This window comes from Triturus cristatus, chromosome 6 (assembly GCF_964204655.1).
Source record: "Triturus cristatus chromosome 6, aTriCri1.1, whole genome shotgun sequence".
In the NCBI taxonomy this organism is placed as follows: Eukaryota; Metazoa; Chordata; class Amphibia; order Caudata; family Salamandridae; genus Triturus; species Triturus cristatus.
This window is the reverse complement of record NC_140589.1, coordinates 604,013,724-604,036,214: the sequence shown is the minus strand read 5'-3', so window position 1 is coordinate 604,036,214 and position 22,491 is coordinate 604,013,724. Positions and strand designations below refer to the sequence as shown.

The window sequence follows — 22,491 nt, the reverse complement described above, 5'->3', positions numbered from 1 at the left end:
CTCTGCGACCGCAACAGATAGCGGTGCGGCGGCGGGAGGCAGACAACCCTTGGCAGGGACGGTAACACTCTCGTGGCAGGCAAACACTGTCAGGGCTATTGGCAAGCGAAGTAGACCCCCGCTCCCCCGGAGAGAGGCTGAAATTTATGGCGCCTCCTGGCGCGATGATGGTACTTCCGGGTTCCTGTCCCTGCACGCTTGGGGCGCTGGGAAATGTAGTACCTCCACTCTGCGACCGCAACAGATAGCGGTGCGGCGGCGGGAGGCAGACAACCCTTGGCAGGGACGGCAACACTCTCGTGGCAGGCAAACACTGTCAGGGCTATTGGCAAGCGAAGTAGACCCCATGGATATCATCAGTTAGACCTGTAGTATGGGTTGGTAATTTGTACAGCCACTGCTGTTCTTTTTCCAACCACAATTGATACACAGCTACTCCTTGGCTTATAGTGATTAATTCATTCAGAACCACGCATTCTAAATTTGTATGTCAGTTTCATTTGTTTAGGAAGATATTTGCCAGTTTGGTGAGGTTCTGTATTCATCTAATAGGGTTATGATGTTCATTAGTTCAGATAAGACATTTCTGGTGGCCGTGCCTACATAGCTTAGACCACAATTGCATGTGCTTAGATAAATTACATTCTCAAAATTGCGATTGGAGAAATGTATGAGGTACCATGGGTAACATAACCCCAAATCGATGTCAGGTATAGATTTTGTCAGCGGGCGCACAACACATCTCCCATAGGGGTAGTGCCCTTCACAGGAGGTTTTCCCCATTGTGGTGTTATCAGTAGGTCATGGGAGAGATGTGGCCTAATGGCTAGGGCAGCAGCCCTCAAATCTGGGGAACAGGGTATGAGTCTCGGCACCGACGCACATCCTCCTGTGATTCTGGCCAAATCACTTAATCTCCCCATGCCTAACAAAAATGAATGTCTCCTTGTGTAACGCAACTAGTGCTCATGTCAAGCGCTCTGATACCCGATACCTTCGGGTCAAGTTTGTGCTACCCTGAAAGAAAAAGAAATCATGCTTATTAATTTGAAGCAGGCTATCTTTTGTTTCTACTCTTCTTATAGGAGAATAGTGGTTTCCCCAAGCTTAATCTTCAAGTGTTGAGTACCTTTCAATTTCTATGGATAATTTTCTTGACTGTATGGAAATGGGTGTATGCATCATGGCAATTGGTGGGTCAGGGGGCTCTAGCCTTTTCTGTAATAAGAGCTACTTAAGTTCAATGAAAATCATCCAGAGCTACGATGATTATTAGAGTTGTAATTGTGACCACATCGGACACGGTTAATTTAGTAACCAACATATGCAAGATTACCAGCAGCAATCATCCCAGAGCATCAGGACCGGTTGCTAGCAGTAATGTAAATAATGCTTTGTCAATGTGGAACGTCTCTACATGAGTAATACATAGTACCCACAGCTGCAATTCCCCTTGCCTCAAGTTAATAATAATACCAATAAACATCCCCAGTGCAGTATGAGTTATTAAATAACAGCTTTAAATATACTTTGGAAATTAAACCATTATTGAGCAAACATCAGCTTAAAGGTCTGAAAATACACACACCTCTCAAATACACAGTTTTCAATTTTGACATACATATATTAATTTAATCAAGCAAAAGCTTCTAATTTAGTAGGCTGGGCTGCACACAAGAGAGTTACTTGTAGGTATAGCTGGAGAGCTGGACTTTACGTACTCATAGCCCACTGAGGGATATTTCCCTCTTGCGCATGCACGCATATAGACTTTCACACATTCCCCCTACCATCATGGGGAATGTGAGTTAGCGGTCTAGTCTGCCTCCCCGGCCATGCGATGCTGGCCAATGAAGGTGTCTGACGTGCTTATGTGGCCGTGGCAAGAGACGGTTCAAAACTCCCAAAGATCAGCAATGCCAGTGACCTACACGGTGATGGGAGGAACCGTCGGGGGGAAAACAACTCAACTTGACGTAGTAAGTACAGACCTGAGAGGGTGGTACAGGTACGAGATCTTTCTGGGTCCAACGGGCTTGCTCATACCATTTACAACAGGCTTCCCCAAGGTCCTGATTTTTTTACAAGACTATGGGCACGATGCAGGATTACAATACTTACATCAAGTATAGACACATGATCAGTTTTAATATCACTAGATGTGTGATGGATGTTTTTAATCTACTATAATGTGTCTTACAGAGTTTGACTACAGGGAGTTGTTCTCACTCCCCCGCCAGTGCGAGTGTTGAACTTCAATAAACTCGGTAAGATCAATCGAGTCTATGGGTGTGTCTACCTTTTCTCTCGAGCAGTGATGTTTGGATTTCTTAAACTTGTCAAAGGGTACAGTGACCTGTGGCGTTTGTGTTTTATGGTGCAGAGACACCTAGTGGGACGTTTTCTGGTATTTCCTTTTACACTAAGGGGCCAACTTTAATTGTTATGTCCAACAGTGTTGCAACAATGCCCACCGCTTGATCGCTGTATATATGTTGTTTATGGGTTCGGGTGCATTACCCAGGTTGTTTGTTGTCACTATTATCATGATAGCTAACACTATTCACTTGACACTTGTTTTTATGGGTCTTATTGCAGGTTCCCCACGGAAATCATCCCAACAGATTTGTAGGGAGTATTCCTTGAGAAGGGGTGTCTATTCCCTGCTCCTGGACTGAGGAGGTAGGGATAGTTCCTTTGGGACCTTTTTCTTTCATGTGAAGTCCTGAAGAAAGCCAGGGTAATGATTAATTGAATCTTTCATTCGGCTGTAACATGTCGATGTTTGCTTGCAGAGTGGAGGGGTAGGTGATTCATTATAGCTCACCTTACCTTCATCCACTGGTCAAACCTTTGACCTTCTTCTTTTATTCTGGGCAAAGGAGTCCATAATTAAAGTTGGATTGAGGGCAAGGGAGTCCATAATTAAAGTTGGATTGAGGGCAAGGGAGTCCATAATTAAAGTTGGATTAAGGACATCCTTTGATCCAATTTTAACATCAAAACTTCTGCACCTTTATTCACATTTTTTGATCCCATGTTTTGTATTTTATTTATTTGTATTTTATTTATTTGTTGTAATGTCTTATTTATTTGTTGTAATGTCTATCCCTTCCCTATTGCTCCACCTCCAGTGTTGGCGAGCGCTGAGTTGTGTTAGCAGCCCTATGATGATGCATGACACCGCTTGCTGTGTGTCAGGGCAGTTTTACACACCTGGGTACTCTCCCCGGTACCCTAATAGTTGACAGCGATCCAGCTCTAAGAGTCCTACTTCTTTATTGTGTGTTTATGGTTTAATAGGAGGTCGAAGTGGGACTTATATTCCTCCTACACCTTCATTTTCGTTTGTGTGGTTAACTATAGCTGGAGAGCTACCAGTAGCTCACAAGCTACTTGTTGGAGAAGCCTGAGTTAGACAATCATTTTCAGTGTGTGTTGGAGTTCCCACCCCAGCTATTATTGGCTGCACATTTTTTTTTCATTCCCTATCCTATGGGAATAGTTCTGATGCTCCAGTTTGTCATGCAGTTTCTTTGATTCAGATGCAAAATCTTCTCTGGTGGAAAAGTTGTGCATGAGGGGCAAAAATTGGCCAAACAGAAGGTTCTCTTCTAAGATTCTTGGATGATAAATGTCATATCTGAGAAGGTTATTTTTGTCTGTAGGTTTATGATGCACTCGTGTCACCATGTGACCTTCAATAGGGATGATGCAAAAATCCAGATAAGCTAATTTCCCTTTGTTCATGATGTACGTGAATTTGGCAAATATATTCAATGGGTTTATCCATTCCACAAACTCAGCAGCCTCATTCGGACTACCATGTCAGGCAATGAACACATTGTCAATGTCATTTCAGAATGGTTTAGTGGTGAGTAGGATGTATTGACTTTGGATATCGTCGGCATATAGTCCTGCTACACTAGGAGCAAGTGTATTACCCATCGTTGTCCCGTGGGTTCGTAAGTACAAAATGTTTGCAAATTTGAAGACGTTTTGGTTTAGTGCTATCTGTGCACAAGCAAGTACAAATGGAATAGGTGTCCCATATTGCTATTGGATGGCCATGAATATTCTTTTTATCACACTTAGTGTATTCTCGTGAGGAATGCTGGTATAGAGCGACTCTATATCCAGACTTATAAGGAAGTCAGTATCAGGGTTAAATGGCAAGCCTGATAATAAATTAAGCATGTCCTATGCGTTTTTGACATATGAGAGTACCTTACTTAGAAGAGGGCATAGAAACCAGTCACAAACTTTGGGAAGCGGTTCTATTACTGATCCAATACCCGATAAATCGGGCATTGTGGTGGCGGGCATGTTTGTTTGCATACTTTAGGGAGTATGTAGAAGTACAGGATTCTCTTATTCTTTGTTACAAAGTCTTCCCCCAAGGGGTCTTCCACACTGACATTTGTGGGGTACTTCTTCAGAATGGTGCATTGTGTAGAATCGCACTGTAGCCTCTCTGTCATGTATCCTGTCTTTAGGCAAGTACTGATTGTATCACAGTCACTCCCCACTAACCCCAGGCTTTATTACAATCTCCTTGTTGCTGCTCAGCTTTAGTAATGCTTGATTTCCTTCTTTTGACAGATAGATTTATGAAGATTTTCTCTTGCAATATAGGTGGCGTCTGTTTTTTTTAATCACTGCCTGCTCAAAATTCTTTACCTGTGTACTTGCTTATGGATGCCTTTGGTGCATTGCACTGCATGCATTTCTGTTTTTTTAAGGATAGTGTAGGTTAACATATGCATGGATGTTGTGTGTTCATTTATCCATATGCAATAAAAAACAAAGCTATTAGATTTGTCAATGCTTAAAGATATAGGCCAGGCACTGTGTCTAGGATTCCAAAACCTCACTATATATATCTTTATCATTCATTTTAATGCCAGGAGTGAGGTGGTGTTGAGACACTTTTTGCTACCCAAATGGACTTGGGGAACAGCTTAGGCTCACGCTAACGCCTTTTTTGCTTTCATTTTTCCTCAGAACAGTGCTTCGCATAGTGGGTTGAGCAATGGCAGTCACAACATAAATTAAGCTGAAACTGCCAGCCAGTCATAGAAGGGTGGCTTTATATGCAGCAGGGTTACTGAATTCACAATAGACTACAGGAGAAAAAGTGGATGGATTTGAAAATCCACAGCAGGATTCATGAATACTCAATAGACAACCAGAGAAAAGCTCTGATCTCCAATGGCATGATTATTACTTTCTAACTGGATTCACGAGTCCTCTGTGCTGAAATGTTTGATAGGTCTCTAATCAGAGACCACATGGTCATCATGTCTATGTTCATGTTAAAGCCAATTGGCTTACGTTACTGCTTTTTAAATATGGTGATGGAGGCAGTAGGCTTCTCATTGTACACTGCAGCTTATGGGCCTAACCTTGCCGATCCTAAAAAGCTTTGTGCCACAATAGGTCCATAACGGGGCATTGTTGGTTTTTAGGGTTAGAAATTGTTGGTGCTCAGATTGTCACCTGGAACCACATTGGTTATGGGAACAGGCAAAATATACTGGCTCAGTTGACCCTCTGATACTACACCCTTACCAATCTCCTGCTGAATGGACATCACTCATTTGCTACACTTTTTCTTCATGTGACCACCCTCACTCCTAAAATTGTTCCTGCATCACTGAGTGAGTCAGGTGGGGGCCAGGGTTTCATGTCTGCTGCATTTCTTTCTGCACAAAAACAACCCCTCGAGGCATTTTCCTCTTTCTATGTGTGCTGCACATATACAAAGAGAAAATAACGCAAAGAAAATGAAGATTGTTCTCCTCATTAAGTCATTGTGGCAATTTCACGCAATCCCAGTTTTGTCCAGCCTGCTGGCAGCTATCCCCTTGAAATGCTGATAATGTCCAATGTTCTCTTCAATTGTCTGGGATACCCCACCCTGGTCATGAATAACCCATAAAGAAAAGTAAAGGAAGGAAAGGGCACCCTCCCTAGGAAGGGTAAAAAACTCATGCAAAGTCTGTTTTCCTGTGATGTATTATGGCCCATCAGATCCCCAATGATGAGAAATGTTAACATACCATCTTAACCCGGAAACAACTGTAACTTTGTTTGTAGCCATCAATGGCTATGGGACCCAAGAGACAATTGAAAAACAGTGTACACAACTCCGTAGTTCGGTTGCCCTTAAAACCCTTCAAGTGGTAGCCACTGGAAGACGCATTCACTACACAGGCTGTAAACATTATCAATCTCGGACTGCAGCCAGAGAGAGATTTCAACAGAAGAGATTTCCTGCCAATTTTGTGCCCTAAATGAGAAACTTCTCTTAACTATGTAAGCAAGGCCGGGCTGGCCATACCGGGCATCGGGCATTTCTGGACTGGCGTAGCAGGCTCGGGGCATTTCCCCGGTGGGCCGCCAGGCTGGGGGCCGGTTATGGGCCCCTGGGGCCGTTTTTGTTACAGGGCCTTTTTTTCAGCATAGCTGCAATATTGGCCCATGTAACAAAAATGTCAGAAACCGGCCCTGACAAACATCTCGGCCGCGGCCCCAACCCCCCCACCCGGGGTATGGTGGCCAGCCGAGCACTTTGCCAGGGCTTGTTTTGGTTCCCAGTCCGGCCCTGCCTGGGAGGCTGGAAGGGTTATTTTGTTCCTGGTGGTCGTTTTTTACTGGAGGCTGGTTTTTCGCAGTGCTGGGGGCACTGTGTTTTGCAAATTGGTATGTGTTTAATACCACCTAACTCTGGTGATTAATGTTCCTGCCAGAGAAAGATCTGAGTTTTGTATAGTTGCAGTTTTGATTCATCTAAAGTAGCACAGAGGGCCAAAATGCCTGCTGCAAAGAAGGTGGACCATTCAGATCATAGAACTGTATTTTATGTGGATAGCTCACTGGGTTACTGCATTTGTCATAGAGATTCTTGTGGGTCTTGCAGGTCATTAGTTACAAAAGTATTATAGCATGGTAAGCTATGAACAACCATCAAAGAGCTGCATGCAAACTACATGACACAGGTTAAAAAGTTATATTTTTCCAGTCTTTCATTATCCTATTGTTGCTTAAAAGGGTTTGTTTGGGTAGAAATACATTATTATTAATAAAGACAACTCTAACCACTGTGTTGCATTTTGAATCCTGAATTTGATGCTTCTCCAGACGAACCACTTAAAAAAACGTCTACCAGTATGGATGACATTTGAATCTTACACCTTGTCTTGTGTAACATTTTCACATGTAAAATTAATTGTATATGTGTGTGTATGTGATGTAAAGTGCTCCGACACCCTCCACTGGTATGAGAGGAGCTATAAAACAAATGAAATACATGTGGGATAGATGAGGGGACTGTTGGAGAGTGATAGTCATGGATTCTGGAATCTGTAAAGGAGGTGGTCATTGGAGTGTGTGGTGCCCAAAAATATTGGTGGCACTGCATTGACACTAATTTGAGGTAGAGGATGCTAACATCCCTCAAAATTGTCTTATATTGTGTTCTCAACTTCTTGGCTGTGCTTAGCAGTGAATATGTGCACTTATGTTATATTTAAATTCATGTTTCATGCTTTACTTCTTATTATTTGTGTTCTCCCTAAAAATGTTTTTGGGTATGACTGGTATCCTGGTGCACTGCAAGGTCATCATTTACTATGCTTTAAAAATGAATACAATTTAATATATAGTGAAAAGGGGTTGTAGAATGCACAATTTTTGCCATTTTCCCCAAATTGCCTTGGCGTTATACAGCCCCCTTGTCTGCCCCTGTTGTAGTTGTCAGGCTCACTCACTGGCTATGCACTGTACAGGGACTGGTCTGAGAAAATTTGCCAGGGTTGCTTTGGGTTCCCAGTCTGGTGCTGTATGTGAGGGCTCCCTGTCTGTCATCTACCAGAGCTGGTTTCAATACCTACTATCTTTCCAGTCTCTGTCTTCTTTTTAGACTACCAGCTGTGATCCCAAGCACAGATTTTAGCTGCTCCTTCGGTCTTGGATTGTCTTTTGGAACTGTTTCTTCTGTTAAAGACAGTTACTGGCTCCTATGTCATGGCCCTTCAGACTCTAGTAAGGCTATTTCTCCCTGAACAAACAGGGTGGTTGCTGCAGCCTTGCTCACCAGAATTACCAGCACCATGGAAACTTCACACTGAACTCTGCCACTCAGAGGCACCATCAATGTATGCTAGTGAGGCCTTACATTTGTGGGACTGGAGGGGCATTTCTGGGATGATGACAGAAGCCTGGAACTGTTGCTCGAGGAGCTTTTGCCACACGACACACAGGACACCAGACACAAGCCTGGGTAATCTCTTTATTATTAAATATGGTAAGTTGTTTTATTTTGTTAACAGCACAGGTAGTTATCATTACAATGACTGTCACTACAACTGGCTATTTTGTGCAGCATGTGAGAATGAGGTGTGCTGCTCTCCCTGCCCAGCAGCCATCCAGCAGTATTGGGTAAAGTATCTTAGGCCCTACTGGTTGAATAGATGATTTACACTCACCCACCCGGCTACAAACTAGGATATGAATCCCTTACCCACTTGCAGGACCCTCAGTGCACCAATTCAGTACTCTACATCAGTGGTTCTTAACCTTTTGACTTCTGTGAACCCGTACTTAGACATTACTAGAATCTAGTGATCCCCACTGAATCATTATTGACATCCGGGGACCCACACTGAGTCATTGATGTAAGCTGGGGAACCTGGCCTAAGCAATTTCAACAATTCGAACCGCAAAACAATACACAAAAATATGGAAACAAGCATTTATCAAACAAATACACAAACTGTGAAATATTTTATTTAATTCACGAATATAAAAAATGAACATTTTAATTGTAAATGGAAAATTGTAGCTTTTTAAATTCGACTGAGGCCACCCATCATCCATACTATATTCTGTTTGACTGGTCCAACGAATCAATCTGAGGATACCCACTTCATTTTTATCCTCCAATTTCAAACTCTTTCGCATTCATAGAATGTTTTACAAATTTCAGTTTTACATTTTGCTTTTTTATTTATATACACCTTATTAATCTGTTAACATTAAATTTTCTAAGCAGCTGCGGGCACCCTAAGTAGGCATCGCAGATCTCCAGGAGTACTCCGACCACAGATTAAGAATCACTGCTCTACGTCATGGCCCGACTTGGGTCATCGAGCACTCCTTGGATTTACTCCCTCAGAGAGCAGATTCCATGCTGCAGATTTGACACAGTCAGTCAGTACTAACTGGCATAGGCATAGTTTGATAATGAAAATAGTAATTTTGAACTGCATAATGGCTAACAACTGTAGAGGAAGCTCAAAGGGAAGGACCTACCATTGTTGCTTTGTTCATCTATTGGGGCACGTATGCTCCCTCCGCTCATGATACACATAGACACATGGTTCCAGCCCGTTTCATCAGGATGGCGGAGATTGTTGTAGATCTGTAAGAAGAAATAACATCACTGCAATCTTCTGCATCATGCTTTGCCATCCTGCAACGTGCATTCTTATTCCACTCACAGTTTTGACCTCATTTCCAGAGACCACTGATATATTTTCTATCTCGGTCACAAACAGTATGCGAACCCCCTGCAGCGTATGTGCAACAACACTCATTACTACTCATTCTGAACAATGCACACTCCTTTAATCTCAAAACTGCACTCATTCCTCTTATACCAAACCTTTGTGGTCCAACTCTTCTCAGAATGCTCGTTTCACATATCTTTACAGATCTTATTGCGGGCGATCACCAAGACATACACCTATGCCGAGATGGAGCTATTCCATCAGTGTGTTTCATCATGGGACTACTACCTTCAACCCAGGACAATATTTTAGCATTCACAATCAAAACACAAGGATAAAAATGATATGGCACAAGGAGGATTTCACTTTTGTCTATTGGAAGTACAGAGAGTTATAAGAAGCTGTCCAACCTATGTTCTTCATATGTGATGTGTAAAGTGCCTAGAGTTCTTTTTTTCTTGAATGATACTTTGGGTAAACTGCCCACTTCTTTCTTTCATGTGCATGAAACACAAATTGGGGTTTTAAAAGTAGAAAAAGTAGTGTTTTTTTCCTGTAAGGTGTATTGTAGATGGGATCTTCAAACCTAAAAAAAGAGTGAGGCCAGCAAATAACCCAGTCGAGGGATATGGAGTACTATGGAGCCTGTGGCGGGCTGGGTTATTTGAGGATACTCACATTCTTACTTTTTTAAAACTTTGTACACAACTTTGAGGAGCCTGAAGGTAATGAACTTATCAGATAATTGTGTTCTACCGGTTCAATCTAAAGTTTAAAAATGCACGAGCCACAGATGTGAGTGAAAAAAATCTCAATTGCGGATTTTCTGCCACCCAGGCAAATGTTCTCACACCCTGAGGATTCTTCCTTTGTAAAAAAGAAATATCACAGACAAGGGCCAGGCAAATGTAGCTATAATAAGGTCAAAGCGTGCAGCTTGAGATAGACTTCTTGCCCATCGTCCTGCCATTTTTATCAGTACCACTCACATATACAGCTCATACCAAATCTAGTCTACCAAATGGAGATATCTGGAGGTTGGGAACAAGGATACAGGGTCTCCTTTACAAGCCCATAGCGCCACCGGTGTGTCACTTTTTTTGACATACCGGCGGCGCAGTGGGCCTGCCCATATTTACAAGGCCACGTACAGCCACCCTGCATGGCTTTTTGTGGCCTTGTAAATAGGGCCCCTCATACTCTGCATGAAATTAATTGGTGTTGCTGTGGGTGTTCCCATGCAACATCCATGGAACCTGACTCATTCCCAGATTTACAATGTTTTGTAAACCTGGGAATGCTTCAGATTCTTATGCCTCCCCAGGAAAGGCGTAAGGGAGGCGCAACAAGGAGAAATACCTTTATTTCTTCAGTTTTTTCTTTTTTAGTCGAACCTGGGCAGCACATGCGCTGCTCTGCGAGGCATGCTCTATTCAGGTAGGGACTTGAAGCTCCACCTACTTTCCTCCCATATTTTTTATTGGCTTGTGTCATTATCTACTGTAAACTGTGGCTGTTCATTGGTCAATAGGCTTAGTAGTCCCTCCTTAGTACCGCCTGGTCTCATTTTGTAACCTCTTTATGGCGACACCCCCTGTTACGTATGTTGTTACTCTGTAGGATTTATTTAGAGCCTCCAAGCACTATTTTCTCAAATAGCTTTGTCCTGCCTGCTGTTGCAGACAGGACACACTCTCTCCTAATGCTTTTTAAATGTTTTATAGCAGGGGCGTCGAACACATTTGCAATGCAATAGGTCTGCATTTGCAAGAGTTTAAGCTATTGCCATTGTAAATGACAATTCCTTTTAGTAATAAAAGGCATTGTCATTTACAATGCCAATAGCTTAAAATCTCGTAAATGTGAGACCTATTGCATTGCAAATACTTGTTCTATGTGTGTTGCATTCTGCAGCACACATAGAAAGGGGAAGCAACCTCTCGTGATTGTTTTTGTGCAAGAAGGTGTCCCAATCCCCCTTACAATGCAGACACCCTTGCACTATAGCGCAAAAGTGTCTGAGTTGGTGCATCCCAGTCCATTGGGCCTAGCTCAGGGGAAAAGGACAAGAATGCACCGTATTTTGTAGATACTGCACATTCCTATCCTTTTCTTTTGACGCACGGCAAAGCAGCAGGAAGCCTTGCTGTGCTGTTGTGCATCAAAATATTGAAATGGGGCCCAGAGTCTCTTGACAGCAAGCCACATTTTGACAAAGCGGCAAAAATAGCTACGAAAACAGTAAACTAAATGTTCGATACACAATGTCAACCTTAACAGATTTCAAATCCACCGATCACAGCACTCCCCAAAGCTTGGCCTAAAAGCATACAAAGAAGAAAATCCATACCATAGATTGCTAGAAATAGCAATTGATGAATCAGCCACCAATAACACATATGCATTTTTTGGGGGATAATGAAGAGTGGGACACAAAAGTTGCAGAGCTAAATCCTAACATCAAAAACCCAACACGATGACTATTGCACACTTATCTACAGAGTGACCCTGTCATAAGTCCTTGGTTGGCATGCAGATCTGGAAAGCTGCCATTTTGGAGAATTGACTTTATCTATATTTTGACAGGCCCGTTCTATTCAATAATAGTTCATACTGTAAAGACTTCGGGACGCATTTACTATTATTTCCAGCATTGTGTGGCAGCAAGTGAACTTGCTGAGCTGCATTGCATGAAAGGGAAAGGACAGAAATGACACATATCGAGTATTTCTGCTCCCTCCTTGCGCTGGCGCACTGTGTTGCCTAGCACAAACACAGGAACCTTTGCACAGGCAGGATTGTTTTTGTGCCGGAAGGGATATCGTCCTGCACAAAAACAATCCTTAGAGGCATATTCCTCCTTCCATGTGTGCGGTACAATGCAGCACAAATGGAAAGCGGAAGTAACGAGGACAAATAAACATATTTCTCCTCATTACACCTCTTTCAGGTAGGGGCACCATTTTGGACAAACCTAGGCTTGCAAGTCTTTGTAAATCTGAGTTTGCATCAAAATACATGGTTGGATGCATGAGAACACCCATGCTCCGCCCATGTAATGCCTACCTTAGGCAAAGTAAGGCAAGGCAGTGCTATGCACTGTGTTACTTTGTATTTACTAAACCATGCAAATCCACATAAGTCGACTTTGCATGACTTTACTAAATGCCAAAAAAGATTTTGTTTTGGTGTTCCACCACAAAAGTGACACAACTCGGACGCAAAATCATAGTAAATCTAAGCCTCCATGACTTCCTTAGTTATGTAAATTGGTAGCAGTTGGGGAATCGGATAAAATGCAAAAGTGTGTTTTGTACAAACTGATCACACATTTAGGATGCTGCATTTTTCTTTGTTGAACTACAGGATGTCAATCAGAGATTGTGAATCTAAAAAACACAAACACAGCTAAAGAGATACTATAAATCACATCGTAATCTTAACAGCCCAAAGCATTGGGCGAGATACAATCAGTGCCAAAGCACTGCCTGGGCTAAAAGCAATAAGCATGCTGCCTCACACTAACAAAACACGAACCACGAACGTTTCTTACCATAGCATCACATATCATGTTTCCCATGTTGCATTCTCGGAAACGGCATTCCAAGCTTGAGCCATTTAGGTAGACCAATGTTTTCCCGACAACTTGGGAAGAGAAATTCTTTATACTTATCTGCCACTGATCGACCTCTGCTTGCAGGCCTGCATCTGAAAGGCAAAAGGGTCCCATCAGCAGCCTGCGGCAAACACTTTCTGGCAAATTACACTTCAAAGTAAATGACTGGATGTCAGTCCACTCACAGAAGGCTACCATGGCTTAGAACCACCACAGTGCAGAGCACGGGAATGAATGCACACTTTCAAGCAATAAATTAGGCGGTGTAAGGTACAAATTATGCCTCCATATTGTATCGCCTGGGGAGCTAGAGTAGACATGCACATGACATTAGAGCAGCGCAATGTAGACTCTACACTTGCATGTCACAGAATTGCAATTATCTACGTGCATTTGACTTTAGATTCACCTTGGCCCTTAACTTCAGTAACATGTGTGAAGCATTAAAACGTTTTAATCAAATGTATTTACTGTAGAGACTAGAGATTTATATATGTGTTTACTCTTACACTAGAAGTTATAGTTGCATATGTAAACATGTACCCTTTTACTCACATTTTGCATTTATTTCCAAGTTATACATGTGCATGTATAACCATGTCTTCTAAGTGCGCATTAAGGGGCCGCTTACGAGGCGGCCTGTAAAGGCTCCGACCACAGGTCCGCATGGTAATGGGCCGCGCGGTTTTCTTTCCAACTGTCTCATTATGATGAAGGCGGTACCCTTGTACTCACATTTTGCATTTATTTCCAAGGTATACATGTGCATGTATAACCATGTCTTCTAAATGCACATTAAGGGGCCGATTACGAGGTGGCCTGTAAAGGCTCCGACCACAGATCCGCATTGTAATGGGCCGCACGGTTTTCTTTCCAACTGTCTCATTATGATGAAGGCCGGCAGGAAAGTAAACGGGACGGTCATTCCGTCTGGCTTCTGATGGGCTCGGCCAGTTGGAAGCCGGCCAATAATGTCAAGGGCGGGCCTTTACGCCACTGAGATTACAATGCACGGTTTCCGACATGGTTTCTATGCAGGCCTGTCTGACATGGATACCATGTTGGAAATGGTGTTTGGGGGCCTCCAGCAGGACTCCCTTTGGTGCATGGCCCAGATGATCCCTGCACCTTATGGCAGGCCCCTTGTGGCGCCTGCCATGGGGTGCAGGGATGAACTGCATATCCCTTTCCTCAATGGTAGCTTGTGTTACGGCCGGTTTAAAGCCGGTTTAAAGCCGTAACACGACCTCCCATTGAAGAAAGGGGCCATGCGACTGAACAGTGTTCGGTTGCATTGAAAAGTGTCTGTTGGTCCCAGGGCAGAGTCGGTGTCGGGCAAAAGCAATTCTGCCCAACATCAAAATAAGCCCCTAAATGCTTAATTAAAGTTAACCTAACTGCAGGCCCCAGTTGAAATTCATTTTGCTTTGCCCGCATGATTTCCTTTTTTTGTAGGACTATTATTTTCTTAGTTAGAGAAATGCTTATTGTCTGTATTAGATTGCCTGGAAGGAAACTTTGCAGTAAACATGGAGAAACAATGGTCGTAGGAGGCCTTCTGTTCATCATGCACCAGGATGGCAAGATGCTCAAGGTTGAGAACAGCAGTCTTATTTCGATGTGTTGGGAAAATGGAACTAAGTTACAGATGCACTTAAGTAATGTTTTCATTGGTCCCTGGTGGTGCAAAAGGGGATAAGGACGTTTCTGCATCTCCTGTTATTTTTAGGTTGGTGTTCATACAATTAGAGTCACAGCAGATTACTTTTAGACTTTGAGAGGTACAGACCTTTCTGCTTTCCCTATTCTTGAAAGTGTGAAGCATTATCCTAAACACTTATTTCTTTTCCTTTAGACTTCTACTGAAGTCTGATCATGATTACTCCTTCTACGCTCCCAAATTAGAGACCCTTGATAGATGACCCTATATTTGACTTGTGTTTAGACGAGAGAACAGAAGTTTTGTTATGGAACACCGGTTAAATTTAATTTGTTTCTGTATTGTTGTGGATATCTCAATTCTGTATCTTGATCTGTTGTGTCTCAATCAACTGAGATATTTCAGCCTACCTATTGAACTGATGTACGTACTGAACTTACTTTTGGCTTGTATATACAAGATTGAATGGTAATCCAAATAAAACTCTTTAACCATAATCAGCGATTCTTGGTCCTTATTGTATTGTTAATGTTTTCTCTCTTTCAATGCTTCATGTCAGCTAACAAAGGTCCACTCGACTGATGGAGCAAGTAAAACAAAATGTTGTATACCTCCTCTAATTTGCATGAAATTTATTACGTAATCATTCTAAAATTAATTTAATTAACATGTTTGCAGTGAAATTGTATTAATCAACTTTTGCACATTGATAAACACGAGATACACGAGGGACTAAAATGCTAATTGCATGGCAGAACAATTAATTAATTAATTATGGTACGCAAACTAATCATAGATTGTGGTGAAATAGAAAATTGCATGATTTATGTTGCTTTGTGATTGTTTGTGCTTTAAAAAAATTATCAAATGGTAAGTATCATTGATTTAAATGTTGCTATGGCTAGAAAAATACTAATATATATATAATGGGATTAGTGTGGGTTTAAACATTAGAATCTTCATCTCTATATTTTAATTACTGTTATGTCTATTTTGCTTAAGTTGACATTCGGGCCTACTAGGCCGCAGTACCCAAGATGGCGTTCTCTGAAGCAGATGCCACCATGTGAGCGCGATGATTTCTGCGCATGTCCGGATGGCTCTGGAGATCTCTGTATGACCCGAACTCTTGACACCGTGTTCCATGTCAAGGATGAGGACTTGTTCGCCTGCCAACAGATGACTTTGTGGGAACAGCGGAAAGGACAATAAAGAACCCGTGTAATACAACTTCTTCACCCTGGAAGTGTTACATTCGCTGCTCTCGCCTGGGAGCCAAAACAGAAACTTAATAAAATTATGCCTTCCTATGCCAAGTCATCATGAAGAGCCAGTTTTGCCCTGAGAAACTTTTAATAACCTACAGATAACCCTGGACTGTCCAATCAGAAAATTTTCTTCTGCCCCCAAATGTTGCATGTTAGCATGAAGTAAGATGGGAAAAGGGTATAGAATGCCCTTATCCGCCATTGGGGTGGGCAATTGCTTTTGATCGCTCATGGTGTTAGGTTGCATTGAGCTGTTGGCGATTTGTTGGTTTGCCTTGGGTTTATTTGGCGTTTTGGCAGGAAACTTGCAGGGCATCCTATATTTCGTCTGATGGCTTGATCCCTTGCTGTAGGTCAGACAGCCTGTCTTCGGAGTTTTACCAGAGAATGCGGATAACTCTCTTTTGATCAGAAGCCTTCTTCATTTGAAAATTGGTAATTAATTGACTGCGTTTTTCTAAATTTATGTTTATTTACTAAATGTTTGATTTTCTCTTTAAATAAAACTAAAATTATATTATGAGCTGTAGTGAATAAATGCAAACGTAAAGAAATTTATTATTAGATAAACAAAATTGAAATAATAAGAAATGAGTTTTGTGGTTCTTTAATTAATTATAGAAAATACCAAATGTTTCCTAGGCTTTAATTGTGATTTAGCTGGTTATAATTCACCATCAACCAGTCCAACTAATTGGTCCATCGACCAAGTGGTGGAGTGCCTTGATATTATGGTCAGGATTCTAAAGATGTACATTTATAAAATGTATATAATGTAAAGTAAATTATTCCTGAAAAGTAATAAGGTACCCACATGTCCAGCGCTTTATTATCCTGTGTGCAGATTCGAGAGAGTTTGGTTGGTGACGAGTATGTTGGTGTTATGGGCCCACCAATGAATGAGTGTATTAATGAGTTGTTATGAATAAGAATCTGTGACATAAGGAGAATATGCAAATCTTGTCCTTCTCCGCTGCATCACGAACAATGGGGAAAAATCTTTATCAACTTGACGAAGAGATTACTTTGTAAGGCCCAGCGCTCCAGCAACATAGTGCAAGATAGAAGAATTTCGGGGGCCGCCGCACCACAAAAGCTGTTGCTCTGTTGCACGGCTTAGCCACAGTCCAGTCAGGGTTAACCTGTCTTTATAACAAATCTAATTATTAGTCAAGCACTAATACCACACACACGAGTCACTTGTGTCTCTAGTTGCCCAGCAGTCCAGATCATCATTTTCAACAATTTACCCTTATATAGGGAGAACTATTTTGCATGGAGTTGGATATTGCAGAAGGGCGGAACGCTAGGAAGTAAGCTTACAGTATTTCTGCTTCCTTCGGCGTACAATGCCCCTTTTAACATCACTGCAAGTAGGCGCTAAATCTTAAAACCACAACTATGAGCTTTGGGGTGTAAACAAGAACATTGATAACAAATGTTCCATCTGCAAACACTACTGCGTCCACAATGTTCTCACATAGTTTGCTCTCTTTCGTATTGTCTCGTTCTCACACCAGTTTTTCACATGGCATTAACACTCTTACTCTCTCCTTCACTCAATTACATACATGCTTTTGCCAGTAATGGCTGTGTTTCTTACATGGTTCATCACTGAAGAAAGTGATGAAAGATCATTTTTCAGGCGTGCACTTGTGAAAACAAAACTGTGTTCCACCATGTAGCCATGTATAAGAAAATAAGGTGACCTGGGATATTTTGTAGCTAAATGCAGTAAACAGCAGCTCCCGTGAGATTCACACAGACTAGGAGCAAATATATTTTACATTTTTGCACACAAGCCTCCTGTCAAGAGTCCACACTTTTTCATTAAATCTTTTTCCAAAATTTTTGCAGGGCTCACTTTGATTTCAAGTCTGACCTGAAAGCCATGTGAGCCCTGAGTACATCTGAAGGCAGAACACAAATACACCAGGGGCATTCTGGCTTTACACTTGCATCTCATTGGGACAATCGGAGTTAAAACACTGATCCAGATTTAAACCAAAATTGCAACTACTTGGAATTCCAAGCTACTTCCTGATTCGAGTTCGGCATCACAAATTGTTCAGAGATGGGCCAGATTACTAATTTAACAAAGTTTCTCTCCTACCCAACAGGGTCTAAAGTTTGCTTCAATTGTCATCCAACATAACTACGGTGTCTGTAATTTAACCACTGCTTTTATATTAAATTGTCATATTCTAACAAAAATAGCCATGTAACAGATGGAGAGGGAAAGGAAAATTCTAGGACAGTCTCATGCTGCAGAACCGGATTGGTTCTGCTTCTCTTTAAGAGACCTTCTCAGGTTGCCTTGAAGCCATAGCATTTGTGGAAAGTCATGTTTCCCACAGCAGGTAGCACTGGGTCTGGCTCCAAACAGGGGTAACCACAACATGGGCACAGTGAAGTGTGAGATCTCTGAAGATAGCTATCATACAACCTTCCTGAAGCAGCAATTAGGGACCAACAAAAGGGAAGCCTTCACGTAAATTCACCTAAATATTTCCTTACCTTACACAACAAATTCTGCAGTGTCACCCCTCACACCAACCTTCCACTAAATGCACTGCTTAATTTGTAAATGAATGTAAATGAATGAGTGCGGTTGTCCAAAGCTCTGCTCAGAAACTCACAGCCGACACAATTAAATGTCGGCGCGCTAATTACAAACGCTGCTTCTCAAATCCACCTCATGCCTCTTTAATGCACTACCAGACACTCCCTACCCTTTTATCTCACTCTTGCAGGTTCTTGCTTTATCCCTTTCCGACGGGTTTTCCGTCTTTCTCTTCCTCTGTCTTTCCACATTGTGTGTTTTTCCCTTGATTTCTATTTGTAATTGTCGTATGCAGAAAAAGAAAATGTCGGTTCCCAAAAATTAGTTCCAGACACAGATTCAAATTTAGCCTTGACTAAATAGCAAAGTTCTGGAAGACTAATCAGCGGCTCCTTGCTAATAAACATTAGCATGCAATTTCTAAAGGGAGCCCTGTCTCCAATGTCCTCACAGTGCCTGAGTATACACCCTCAAACTCCATGAATGCAGCCAATACACATCCACTGTCTGTGGCTGCTATTCTCACCCCCATCTTGTGTCAGGCCTAACCAGCGGCATCTTTAAAGGGTCCCGTTTTCTTTTCTGATAATACTGTGAGCTAAACTTTAAGGGTGAATATTAGAAGACATCCAGGTTGGCTTCTGCATAATCTCCTCTACATGTTTGCATTATTTACCCAGTATAATCTCTCACACTGCTATAATCATGAGGTTACAGTTGCTTTCTAGCACACCGTGAAGCTTGTGATATTTCCCCTTACACTTCCAACCCCTGAGCTGATTACTTATTCTTGCTGAAAGACTGTTGATCTAATTCTAGTGGCTAGCAATAATACAATAATGTAGCACTATGTGCATGCAAATTATGTTGTTTCTTGCTGTAGTTTTGCAACTTTTGATTGCTTCCTATCTCAAAAAACCTCAGCTATATTTCTAAAATCCTGCATGAAAAACTGACCTTGACCTACAAGCTCTGATTGTTGCCTCTCCTTTTTCCTTTCAAATTGCCATTGTTTTACTTTCCATCCTATGCATACTTCCTCTCTCAGAGCAGAGTCTGCTGTAACTCACATGCATGTTTGCCTTTATCTCGATTAATGGTTGCAGGGGTGGACTGGTTGCAGGGGTGGACTGGCTGCAGCGGGCATTTGGTGTGTCCCCAGGAGGCTGGAAGAGTGGGGGCCGGTTTTGTAGCAGTGGGGGCTGGTTTTGTTACAGAGGGTCGGGTTTTGCAGCAGTGCTGCAATATAGGCCCCCAGTAACAAAAGCAGCAGTGCTTCACACCTGCAAACCCAACGTCCGGGGGAGGGGGGGGGGGGGCTGAAAAAATAGCCAGGGCTTCTTTGGGTTTCCAGTCTGTCCCGGATTGAATGTCTGCTAATTTCCCACGATTTCAAAGATCACAATGGCTCCTTCTTTGAAAGTTATACCCCTGCAACCTAACAATACTTAGTCTCCCCTAGATCATCTATTGATATCAACACCCCTGCATGAAATCACATACCCCAGCACTAATGATTGCACCCAATGACTATTAATTCAATGTTTCACAAAGAAACTGGAGTACATACATGGAATATTTTCCTTGAGAACAAAAAACGAGTCCCAATAACCAACAATAACCACTAGATTAACTCCTTACCTTGAGTTCCAAAGCAGCATGCTACTGGCGTAAAGCACTTCAAACCTCATCAGGGATAGTAAGCACAATATAAATGCAATTACAATATAATACATGATACCTCAATGTTCTTCTAAAATCATAAAAGTGTCCAATAAGAGCAAATGCCACTTTAAGGCCACTGCAGGAACATACAAGATCAAATTAGAACACCATCAATAAGCTCTTGATAGAAGAGCCAAACAAAACAAGTCAATACATTCACAGTACCAATGAAACCGCCACAATACCATTGATTCTTCATGTCACACATCCAACTGCTTCAACCTCAAAAGTGTACCAGCTAAAGACCTTACAACAATAGTCACCTTCCAAAGCAACAACTGTAAACACTACATCTTCCCCTCCACCACTCTGAAATCTCCCACTGGTGAAGCACTCACACCACAGTTCAATTCCAACACACAGACATTTGAAATAGGGCAGACTCACTTGATTCCCAAATAAGCTAGCCTGGTCCCAATAACCAAGTGAACTACTGGTCATTTGTCCATCTCATTTTGAAAACGTTGTTGGCAACCAAATTCAAGAGCAGACTGAAACAAAACATGTTGTTTGACTAACAAACAGGCTTCAGAGGGCACAGCAGCACCATCCAGGTTGTGGGTGGCACACTGCACATTGTAGGAAATGGCGACCACGTCCTTTTTGCCATTCTTAACTTCTCAGAACCTGTTAACACCATTGAACAACAATCCATTTATCAATATACTTTTAATATTCATGGGCTTTAAATATACTGTTCTTTGTTGGCTTTCATTCTATCTTATTGGTCACTCTCAACTCATTACAATGGATTATTTGCGATCTCGAGATCTACAAGTAAGTTGGAGTGTTCTACAAGGCTCCATCCTCTCCCCAGTGGTTATCAACTGGTATGTGGTGATGTGATCACAATTAGAATGTTCATCGTTCACAAATAGACTGTTGGTTAAGCAATGCACTGTGGTTAAGCTGACAGAATAGTTTCCGCTTCTGTATCAATGTTCAGCTCATAAGGGGCCTTGATGGGATGTGGAATATTCAGGTCTTCCTTTATTCCCACAAATAGACGGCTAATTAGACAGTAACCAATGGCCGGGCTCAAAGATGTCTAAAGCTTCTCCTGCAATATGCAGATAACAATGGACCTGAATTGCAATTTGAATGTTCTGTTATTGCTATAGCTTTCATGAAAGGGTTACTGATTGAGTAAAAGACAATGGTGAAACTCTGCAGACGATTCCATTATAATGTAATTTCTTCAAAATATGGAAAATATTTCACAAGTCCATATAAAATATAGGTTGTGAAGCCACGGCATGTTGTGCAATGCAATCACCCCAAACAAGTAATAAACAGAGAATACATAAAAAGAACTAAAGGATTATTTCAGCTACTGCCAGCCAATAATGTACATTGATTACAGTTTGAATGTTAAGCTTTCATTCAAAGACTGTGGTTTAAACAATATGAAGTGGTTATGCTCAGAAAATTTTGAAGATAATCCTGCAATGTTCAGGTCACAATGGACCCCGATTGCACTTAAAATGTTTAGGTTTCACTTAGCTTTCACAAATAGGCAGATAATTTAACAATGAAGAGTGGCTAAGCTCAGAAATGTTTAAAGCAATATTTGGCCAACAATAGGCCAGGATTTCAATTTAAATGTACAGGTCTTGCTTTAGCTTTCTTGAAGGGGTTGCATATTAGACCACAAGCAATAAATGGTGAAGTTCTGCAGAAGCTGTCATTTTGAGGCAATTCCCATTAAAATTGAAAATATTTGATGGTCCCTCTGAAATATGTTTTAAACGATTGCATTTTGTGCACTAAAACACTTTTCTACAATTAGAGCACACAAACAAGCCGAGGATCTAAAGCACAGTGAGAGGGTTTGAGGTTGAGCAAGTGCTAGAATGAGATAAATTCATCAAGAGGGTCTAAAGAGAATGAGTGTAGAGGGCTAGTAGAATAAACGACCAAAGGGTCAAAAGGAACAGCAGGTTTAAGTTTAATATTTAAGCCGTGGCTAACTGCGCAGTTGTTTTCAATAAAAAAGCAATTCAGGCCCTCGCTGATATTTTAAAATACAGGAGTCTCTGCAGTGTAAGGTGTAGGCTTGGTAAGTGAGCGTGTACTAATTAAGCGAGAATGGGGGGGATATAGTGCCCTTACGGCAAGGGAAGGGTATTTTTGCCCCCTGTCTTCCT

The 22,491-nt window shown here is 41.8% G+C and overlaps 1 protein-coding gene across 1 annotated transcript in view; it reads right to left on the bottom strand.

Moving 5' to 3' along the window:
- The window catches only part of NT5E (5'-nucleotidase ecto), a 559,853-nt gene that overhangs the window by 149,299 nt on the left and 388,063 nt on the right, over nt 1-22,491 (bottom strand). Inside the window, exons 5-6 of the mRNA XM_085611043.1 lie at nt 13,066-13,220; nt 9,316-9,424 (exon numbers count right to left, since the gene is read on the bottom strand). Of these exons, the coding sequence (XP_085467169.1) occupies nt 9,316-9,424; nt 13,066-13,220 (264 nt within the window). The remainder of the gene's footprint in view (nt 1-9,315; nt 9,425-13,065; nt 13,221-22,491) is intronic.